General features: G+C 41.9%; 1 protein-coding gene across 2 annotated transcripts in view; it reads right to left on the bottom strand.

Annotated features, from left to right (window-relative positions):
* Positions 1–1,609: 1,609 nt before the first annotated feature.
* The window catches only part of LOC123764095 (uncharacterized), a 30,961-nt gene continuing 21,453 nt past the window's right edge, over positions 1,610–11,117 (bottom strand). For both annotated transcript variants that reach the window (XM_069329850.1, XM_045751641.2), the window contains exon 4: positions 1,610–9,737. In XM_069329850.1, the coding sequence (XP_069185951.1) occupies positions 9,607–9,737 (131 nt within the window). In that variant the 3' untranslated portion in view covers positions 1,610–9,606. The remainder of the gene's footprint in view (positions 9,738–11,117) is intronic.

The raw sequence follows: 11,117 nt of genomic DNA, 5'->3' as shown, positions 1-11,117 counted from the left end.
TATTATCATCATCATTATCACATTTACTACTTTCGTTTATTCTGGTGACCTTGCCTGGGAACTGCTACTAAAGATAGATATTAAGACTGGTTCTCAGTTATTATTATTATTATTATTGTAGGATTATTCCGTTGGATTATTCCATAACTCAGACTTATGTATTTGTGAATTTTATGTCAAGATTTACACCATCTTTTCCTACTCTCCTTAGTGCTCTATCAAGGTCTTGAGTATGTGGTTAGGACGAGACTTACATCTCTGTTAGGTCGAGATGTAAGTCTTGTCTTAACAACATACTCAGACCTTGACAGAGCACTCGAGAGTGGGATAAGACTTAGTGTCAATATTTACATAAAATTCACAAATACATGAGTGTGGGTTTTTATCCTATGTTATTACGTGTGTGAGAAATTACCATTACTTAATAATAATAATAATAATAATAATAATAATAATATTGATATTATTATTATTATTATTATTATTCCACTATAATATATATAGTATATATTTTTTTAGCGTAACAGCTCATTGAATTGCTTGTCAGCCTCCTCAAAATCCTAATTTTGAAAGAATAGATTAATCATGTTACAATGTGGCTTCAGTACTGAGTATTCAAGTATAGAGTCAACGGAACCTAGACTTAGTATGCAATCTTTTGAACATATATTACTATATTTCAGTATACTGTACTGTAGTACTCTGTGGTTTTATCTGCTTTGTCTTCTCTGTGTTAGGAAAAAGCACATTTTTCATGTATGTGATTACTTTCTTTTATATTGTATTGTTTAAAGTAAATAGTACACATATTTCACACATTAAAATACACTTTTCAATTTTATATAAATTCCCAGATAACATTACTCGAATTCCATTTCCAAGAATATTGACAACAGGTTGATTTGTTATAGATTTTGTTACCATTATGTTATATAAAATGTAGGTGACTTTTCCTGAAACAAATTTTGCAGATAATTAAAAAATCCAACTGTATTGACAGCTTAAACTCGTGAAGGTAGGTAGGAGGTAGGTTCATACCTACCCATCTAGGTAGGAATGACCGATATTGATGTAGATAGAGGGGATTGTTTACATTTAAGAGTCATTCAGCCGAAATGTTCGATCTACAAGAATATGAATGAAGAAATATAAAGAAATGCTGTAGTAGGACTAGAAAAGGAAGTGTGTGACTGATGTGTTGTAAATGAGATTTGTTCAAGGGCCACAGATGTGGTAAATATCAGGGTGATTAATGCCACCAGTAAAAAACAAGCCTTAATAAACATGGTACTGTTGTTCCTTACAACACACCATCCACTTTCTTCCTCTATTACTTCTGACAGCTAAAATAACAAATCATAGTAATTTACAGAAAAAGTGCTTTACAGCTGGCACGTTTATATTCTTTATGAAAGGAATAAGGTGAATTTCATTTATACAGGTTCCTGCAACAGTGACAGGTAGTTTGAAGTTCTTATAATTTCATTGCAACATATAAAAGTAAAATCAAAATTGCCATCATCCACTGCCCTTATGTTGTTTATTATGATGTGATCCTTTTGGCCTGACTGGTGAATGAAGTAGAAGGCTGGAAAAATAAAGTCAAAAGTAGAAATAATGTACCAATTTATTGGCCGGGTAAGCTTCAGCCCACTGGCCAGTTTATTAATAGTGGGTTTTAGCACTCCCCTGAGCCACACAGCCTTACAGAAGGACACATGATGCACTTCAGGTTTCACAGAGAAAGTCACCCACGGTCAGTTCCCCAACCCTCTCTATTACATCACAGGAAACCAGTTAGTGTCAAAATCTTATGCTGATACAAAATTATAATGCTGTACTGAAAATAGGTGATATAAGTATTGTTCAACTTTCTCATGTAAAAATCACATACAATAGGATGCAGGCAGTTAATTACAAAGATTACAGTGTGTATGAATGAGAAAGTTTTAAATTATGATGACAAAATGATGGCTTCATAAAACCAGGCAGCCACATCCATATTTACTCCCACATCTGACATTTGTTCAAAAAGTTGAGTTACAGTCATCACAAGTTGTGTTGCCTGCTGCTGTCACCCTATCATTTTCACATATTTTTACCTCTTGCTCATAATACTAATAATTTAAGTAATAGTTGTCCCAAGGCCATGACATACAGGAGCTGGTATACAGTTATAGCAAACTGGCCAATGTAGTGAATAAAAAGAGTTAAGGTCAGAATGTAATAATAATATAATTGCCAGACATTGCATCATCTTATTAGTAATACACACTAAATTATTCATCTCGGTATTGTATAGAATTCTTTGTGCATGTGCAAACATTAAAATACAATGATTTTAGTAAACCAACAAATGCATAGGAACCACATTGCCTCAAATTTGTTAGAGTAGTCACATTACCTCAGAAAGCTGGCATGCATTGTAACTAAATACTGTAACAATGTTTTGCTGCTATCACAAATAATGTACACGTAGTTTAGCAAATATTTACTTTTATTTTTGGTACTAAGAGCACTGCAGTATTCTTCTAATTGTTCAGGATTACTATTGTTCATTTTATATCATACATACATATTTAAAATAGAACATTAATCTTCAGATTATATTTAACTTGCTTAAATTCTGTTCTCTTGAAAAGACGCAAGGCAGATCCTTAGCTGGAAAATAGATTATTTTTATACCAGTACATACTCACTTATCTTCTAACTTGCCTTCATCCCAGGTCATGACACATTATGGCTTAGAAAGAAATGGGCCAAACACTGTTGCAGCAGGATCATTAAAGACATTAACATGGCAACTCTAATGTACAAAGTCTGATGGAAGAGTGGTTGCAATTATGATTGCTTTTAACAGTATCACACTTGGTAATGTAACAAAAACATTAAATGCCAAGCTTCACCACCACATGAAGGCGATGAGTTACAATAATGTGGCTGAACTATGTTGACCAGACCACACACTAGAAAATGAAGGGACGACGATGTTCCTTCACCACCACACAACACACACTGAGATCATGGAAGCTCAGACAGAACTCTGCACCAAACAAAGGTTTCGACAAGTAATATTCTGGTCCCTTCAGATAAACATTACATGTCACTGACCACAGAGTCCCTATAAGCTAGTATAGTCTTTATAAACCTGATGACTCATTTTGTGCTTCACTATAATAGGAGTGCAAATGATATGAATCAGCAATATCAATCTTCACATTACAGTGTATAAATTGAAAAAATATTCTTGACTTAAACTATTTGTAAATTCCATCATCATTCTTAATGGTTCACAGTAAGATTCATATTATTGTCAGTGTTAACTAGTCTCATATTAATGGAGGAATAAGTTGTATTAATATGTGACTATTAATACAACTCATTCACAATGCTAGGAACTTGATAAGTCAAGTTATTACTGTGACCAAATGCTTTTGGTATAACCATACATTATTTTCACTAAGACAAATCATACTGTTGTAGAAGTTCCACAGTTGTATCATGTATCAATGCTGATAAAGTATTGATCAATTTTGTACTGTAATACTGTATTTTCGGGGAACCCAGTGACTTCCTGAAGCTACTATACTTATTTAGTGCCAGACTACAAGGTGCCATCAGTTGCAGAGTTCTTATTGGTCTACTGGGACTATGAGCCAGAACCTGACCCCCTCAGAGAGGTGCAAGGAACAGTGACTATGACAAATTTCTTTGTAAATTTATTCAAGTCAGCCAAGGGAAGGCACTCAGAAAGTCAGTGAAACAAAACAGACCACTGCTTGGTTAGAAACGAGACTCTAGCTCCAAATCATCTGAGAGAACTCCCCCAACAATGAAAATAAGCAATTGAAAATTCATGAAACTAGTGCAAGCTACCACTCCCCTTGTTTGTGGGGGAGGGAGGCAGACTGAGTTAGCCGGCTGTTCCAGTGGACCATCAGTTCTTATACTGATGTAGAAAGTGCTGGTTGCCCTCTCAGTTCGCTCTGGCTCTTGTCTCCTGTCTTCTGGTTACTGGTGTTTGCTTTTGAAGCTGTTATTGTACATGTTTGTGCAGCATTAGCCAGGAGTTTAGTGTGCTTGAAGCTGCATGTGCTCAGGGTTTCCTTCAATGTGTGCTCGTGGAGTACTATCTTTGTGCTGTCAGGGTTCGGGGTTCCCCTCCCTTAGGGGGTCTTCTCGCATGTGGTGGCCCTCGCTCATCAGGTAAACTGGTTGTCTAGGACTGTCTGTTTTTCCACGGGTCAGGAGTGGATTTTGTCTGGTGGGGCGCACTATGGTTTGTGCTAACCTTGCTGGCTTGCTGAGGTGGTCCCTCCAGCTTATATGCCTGGTTGGGTCTACGTTTCTACCTTGTTTACTCATTCTCCGTGGCCTGGTGCCTTGAGAGTTTGCGGTCCTTGTTTTATTGTTTGATCCTTCGAGGCTTTTTGTTCCATTTGGGCTGCATTCCACTTAGGGGTTTTATTCAAACTGTTCCTGCTTCCATTAGGTTTTACCTAAAGTCTGGGTGTGAATCATCCGCTGTGGTCTCTTGCCCTTCCACTGGCGTCGAATTTCAAGGGGTGACTATACTGCTGTATAGGGGGTTACAGGCGTTGCATTGTAAGTGCCCGAATATACCTGCAGGGAGCTCACCCTGCAGACCTTGGATATTCCCAGTGGGTTCGATGGTACTGTAGATACCTTTGCCAAACCTGCTCTCGCTTTGTGAGATATTGAGAGTTGGCCATTTGGCCACCAGATTCCTGGTGGCCACGAATCTGTGTCACCAGGCGACGTTCATTCTTTGTCACTGCCATGCTGCCTGTTGGGTCAGTGACACCTTCGACCTAGAGTCATGTGAAACTTGTTTGCTGCGCATTGCTCTTCTTATCCACCCTCCTCTTGATGTTCCAGAATATCTGACAGCGACCGCTTTGCATTTGTGTTTCTGCAGTCCAAGTTAGCTGTCCTGCTTCGATTTGGGGGTGCTAGTTTCCTCAACTGTATTTTTTTTCTGTCAGCACCTCTTCCTTCCCCGGTGGGTGTGTGGCCATTATTATACCCCCCCCCCACCCCCCCCCCCGGTTCTTCTGTCCCTGATGCATCTGAGGGTTTTGAGGCTAGGGCGGGGTTTAGCTTGGGATGTGGCTTGGACGGATCCGGGGTTTGCCCCTTCCGACCTGGCCATGGAGGCAGTCGAGCCTACCATTTTCCCTGAGGCTTCTGGGTCTTCCGGTTATCTTCCCCCCCCCCCCTTTTCTGAGGCCATTCCCTTAGGATTGCTTTTCTATCCTGGGTGGTGGAGTAGGCTCTGCCCTGGGGCCCTCTTCTGTGGTTTCTTAGGCTTGGGGGAGTCAATATTGGGCCCTTGGGTCCCGTTTGACTCTTCATTGGCTTAATGCCTTCTGTAGTTTTTTTTATTGCTGGGGGAGGGGTGGGGTTTAGTTTTTCTCCCTCACTGTGTGCATTCGATGTGGGTGTGGCTCATCCCTGGGTTCGTTTCCGAGTGCTTTTGGGTTCTTTGGTTTCGTCCTTTCAGACTTCCTCTCACTTTCTCTGGCTGGGGCTCGGGAGCCCTTTATGAGTACCTTCAGCGCGACCTGGATTCTGCCTCAGTATTGGTCCCCGGTCTCTTTTTTTTTTAAGTTTGGCTCTTCGCCCTTTTTTGGTTGCATTCTGAGTTTCCGAAGTCATCCTGGCTGGCAGACTGTCCTTTATTTACCCTTGGGGCTTTGCAGTGTTTCTGTTGTTCCCATGCGCTTGAGTGGCGGGAGGTGTCTCCTGTGTTACAGGTGTTTCTGGGGGGCTCTTTGGTACCTCTCATTGCATGCCTCTTTGCTTCTGCACTCTCCCGTGATGTTGGTCTTGTGCAGCTGCATGCTCATGTTACTCATTTGTCGGCTGCGTTAGCTGCGGATGTCCATCGTGCTTGCTTGCACTTGGGCTCCATCGTGTGCTTCTTGAGCCTCCTGGTGTTTCTTTGTGATTAGCTCAAGGAGGATGTTGGGACACTCAGTGTAGTTCTCTTGTATGGGTTCTGGGCTCTACTGCTTCTGCATTGGCGGCCTCCTCGAACTATATGCTCCAATCCTTCGGGAGGTAGTGGCCGCGGTTTTCGCTTCCCATCTTGTATGTCGACAGGCTGTGTAGGCCTGGTCCTTGGTCTCGGCATGGGCTCGGCATCTCCACTTCTCCCCTTTTCCGCGTTCCTGTTTCTTGGGGACATTATTTCTCAGTTCCTGTCTTCTGCAGCCACTGCTGGTCGGCCTCTTTCTGACTTGTGTTTCTGGGTGTTGTTCTCGCCTTCCATGGCAGTTTGATTGAGCTAGGCCTCGCCTCATATTGGTCGAGGTAGAATCCTTAGAGCCTGATGCTGGGTCATACGTACTTTCCACGAACCCAATTACATTTAGGTTCTCCCATTTGGGCTCAATCTGGCACTCTGCATTTTTACGTGCTTGGGTTGTGGTGGCCTGTCTTTGGTTGTTGAGTGTCAGGGTGTTGTCTACCTCGACCACAGGCTGGCATCGGCTCACAGCCAATCTGTGTCTCTGCTAACCAGAGATTTGGTTCTTACCCAGCCTGCTGGGAAAGAACCAAATTGCAAGAACGCTGGTGACCTGGCAGAATTCCTGGTTGGTTCCGTCCCAGGTTCAGACTTGGTTGGGCCACTTTTGGGACTCTTGGTCGGCATCACTTTCCCTGCCTCCCACGGCCTTGCTCTGGCTACAGCAATGCCATCTCTTGGTATTGATGGGACGCTGGGTGACTTGGCGGTTGCTCCAGGAGTTGTGCGGGAGCCTGAACTTTGCCCTTCTGCTCTTTTCTCTGGGCAGGCTTTGGCTTCAGTGGCTGTTTTGGTTTCTTTGGAGCAGCCAATTTTGCCACTCTTGCACTCGCTGGATGCAGACTCCAGGGGGTCCTGCGCCAGCTGCTGTGTCGCTGGCTTCCTCATGGAATTTGATGAAAAAAAAATCAAATTTTTTCAACCATCAAAAAATGATGTTTTTTTCCTTGGTGCCTCCCCCCCCCCCTTCCCCACTCCTAACTCTTGGTTAGGGCTTTATGACCAGCGCTCACCAGTCTGGCCAGGGTTGTTGGCCTCCTTTCCTCCGTCAGGCACACAGTGTAGTTCGGAGGTTGCAGCCATGTAGCAGACGCTGCAGAGGGTTCAGATTCTAGTGGGTTCTGTGATCTGGCTCCATTTGAAATCTTCCCCCACGGTTCAATGTCTCAACTAGGGGGAGTCTCTTTGGTCCCTGTCTTTTTGGAGCTACTCTCTTCGAGTAACTCGCCTGCTGAGTTCTCAGGGTTTGGCTCTTCATGCTATTCACGTTCAGAAAGTGTCCAATGTTCAGGCCGACAGTCTGTCCTGGTTCCTTCCCGCCTCTATGAAATTGACTGTCGACGCCACTTCCTTCCTGTGGCTTTACCAGATGCCGGGATGTCGACCTCTTTGCGTCAGTTTTTCTTTCCCTTCACCTTCATCTGTACCTCTACATCTTAAATTTCCCTTTCCAAACTTTGTCCTTCACCTGTACCTCTCCAGCTTCTTAAATTCCCATTTCCAAATGTTTCCCTTCACCTATACGTCTCCATGTTCTTAAACACTGTTTTCTAGGCATCTCCATCGATGGGTTAGGTGGGTTGTTCGGGATAAGCAAAACAATCGCATTTTTTACGAAGAGGAACAATGAAACTTTGATCGTAACACAATGCCCATCTTTGGGTATGCTACTCCGTAAAAGGTGCGACTGTTTCACCTAACCAGAAACATAACGAACCCAACACCCACCTAAGGCTATCAAGGCTTTTCTTCCTTCATGAGTGCACGCTTTAGGGAGTCACAAAGGGCTTCCCCCAAAAAACCAGCGTTGAATGTAATGAACGTCAATTTCTGGGTGAGCCCCAGTGGCTCCCTGATACCCCTCCCTCCCTCAGGTGTGTCGCAGTGGTTTCCATTATAAGAACTAGTGGTGGAGCAGTCGGCTGACCTGCTGGTCTGTCTCCTTCCTCCTCCTCCGATACGAGGAGGGGGAGGTGGGGTGATTTATCTCACAATAATTTCATGAATTTTCCAGTGCTTGTTTAAATTGTCGACCTGTGGTCTCGTTTCTTACCAAGCAGTGGTCTGTTTTTGTTTTGCTGACTTTATAGATACCTTCCCTTGGTGGTGGCTGACATTATTAAATTTACATAGATATTTTTTCATAGGGCCCACTACTCCTTGCGCCTCTTTGAGGGAGCCAAGTTCTGGCTCGTGGTCCCTGGTAGGCCAGTAAGAACTCCGTAACTGATGGGCACCTTTTAGTCTGGCACTATCAGTATAGTAGCTTCAGGGAGCCATCGGGGCTCACCCAGAAATTGGCGTTTCATTACATTCAACGCTGGTTTTATCAATAGTCACATATATTGGGACTATATCAATTATAATTTGTATGCTAATAAGAAAGAACATTTTTCTTCAGTTTGCTAAGAAGTCTCTGATTTGCCCAGATTGACCACTCATGGATATATGTAAAAGTTCAGTATAAATAAAATGTGTTGGATTTAAATAACTATAAATAAGTAGTGGATAATGACAGCACTGTGATTTAGGGCACAGTTTGCTTGCAAGACTTTAGTATATGTATCTGGCATCCAAATTTAAATGGAATAGAAATTAACCCTGTCTTGTTGAAATCCCCCTCTAGTAAAGGGTGTGGCTATGTCTAGATTCTAACCCATCCTGTTATTGGCATGATCCAACATTTAACGTACTAAGTCTGTATATCATACATAGTGCCTGACTAATGGCACTTACACTACACATAATTGTATGCCAGTTTTATGTAGTGTGTGTGTGATGCTTCTTATGGCATTTCCCATTAGAAACTAAGGTGCCATACACAGCAAACTGATCTAATTGGTGATATATGTCACCAATTCTGAAATGCATGTTGTATATTATGAAAATGTTTGTTGACTTATATTTGGTTGTTAAAACCATGTCAAGTGGTTCCAGAAAACATTCTATGTTCATAGTTCATCACATGGTTTCCACAGAGACCATTCTATGTTCATAGTTCATCACATGGTTCCACAGAGACCATTCTATGTTCATAGTTCATCACATGGTTCAACAGAGACCATTCTATGTTCATAGTTCATCACATGGCACCTGGTGAACTAATAAGTAAACAAGCCATTTAATCTATTAAGGGACCAGTAATATAATTTTGTAGATACAGGGTCCTAGTATATAAACCCAGGTATAATATTTATAGCCCCATTTCCTCTTCTTAATTAAGTCTTCAAGATAAGTAAAGTCTTTCCTAAAGGTCAACCGAGTGAATTTTGAGATAATACGTATGTATCATTTAAGCTTTCATCTTTATATTTTTGTTCCATGATTTTCTTTTTTACTTTAAACATCCAAATGTCTTTTTAATACACCAAAAACAAAAACATTTACCCAAATAGGGTTAATGGGTTTGATTGCACCTTATTTATCCCCATTTACCAATTTTTATTATAAAATGCTCACTTAACAACAACTAATAGACTCACAGAAATAGGTAATGTAGTAATTGTTCTTGGGAAATGTTGACTGGAGTTGCAGATGGGAAAAAATCGAGTTTTTCAATCATCAGGGTTCTCTGTCCAGCGTCTGTGGACAGCAGCATAGAGGACAACAAAGGCATACAGGGTGACTCCTGCAATGACTACAAGGATACAGGCGAATACCACACTCAGGAAACCCTCATCGATACCTGCAAATAGTGTAAAAATAGACTAGTGTCCGGAATGCCCTTGGACAAGGTAGATCTCCAATAAATCATTTATATACTTGACACTAGGAGGTGAAGGGACGACGACGTTTCGGTCCGTCCTGGACCATCTTGAGGTTATCTTGAGATGATTTCGGGGCTTTAGTGTCCCCACAGCCCGGTCCTCGACCAGGTCTCCACCCCCAGGAAGCAGCCCGTGACAGCTGACTAACACCTAGGTACCTATTTTACTTTACTATGCTCACAATCGACTTGAGAATGGTCCAGGACGGACTGAAACGTCGTCGTCCCTTCACCTTCTAGTGTGTGGTCTGGTCAACATACTTTAGCCACGTTATTGTGACTCATCGCCTGCATTTATATACTAGCTTCATGTAAATCACGTAACTGACATATGCTGTTAATGAGTAATAGCAAACGCTTCTTTAGTCAGCATTTGTTCAATGAGAATATGCAGTTTAACTCTAAATTAAAACAAAAGGTATATTGTTTTTCAGAGTACCAACCGTTTCTGCATTTGTACATGCTACTACCACTGTTCCCTCATCGAATCTGCGTCTTGTTAATTATAAAACCAAAAAAAAAAAAAAAATTCCAGAGGTTTGCAGCGAAATTGGTGCCAGAGCTTATAGGATTAAACAATGAGGATAGGCTAATGGAACTAAATCTCCTAACTCTAGAGGATAGATGAAACGGGGGGGATATAATCACGACATATAATATACAGATGGGAATAGACAAGATGGTCAGGGGACAGCCTTTTCAAACATAAATAGAAGGACAAGTGAAAGAAAGAGGTCACAAATGGAAGCTAGAAATGCAAACGAGTTGAAGAAATATAAGGAAACACTCCGGCCCTGTACGGGCAGTCAACAAGTGGAATGCACTAATGGAAGTGGTTGTGGAATCCACCTCCATCAACAAATTTAAAACCAGATTCGACAAAGAATTTGAACATTAGAATAGGTAAAAATTAACACGGCAGGTGCAACAAGGCTAGGCGTATGCCACCACAGTCACTAATAGGTAAATACTGAGAGGTAAGTACAGACAATTTCCTAAAAGACCTGCCTCACATTTTCTTGCCTCTTACGTCCCACACAGTTTGGAGGATATTGATCCAGACCACCTCTTCAAAAGGTTAGAAGTAACAAACAAGGAATGAAAGTTTCAAGCTCAACAGGCCACACTGCAGGTCAGAAAACAGGAGATGCTTTGTCTCCCAAAGGGTTATAAACCCCTTAAAATCCAGCTAAAGAAAGAAGGTGGGGGTTGACAAGCTGTCGGCTTCCTTGTCCCCGTCGAGGCCACTAGAGAAACAGTGGCCCTCGGATAAATTCTGTCCCACACCTCCCTCACACT

This window comes from Procambarus clarkii, chromosome 23, assembly GCF_040958095.1.
Source record: "Procambarus clarkii isolate CNS0578487 chromosome 23, FALCON_Pclarkii_2.0, whole genome shotgun sequence".
NCBI lineage: Eukaryota > Metazoa > Arthropoda > Malacostraca > Decapoda > Cambaridae > Procambarus > Procambarus clarkii.
Note: the sequence above shows the minus strand (reverse complement) of the source record. Positions and strands in the feature narration are given on the sequence as shown.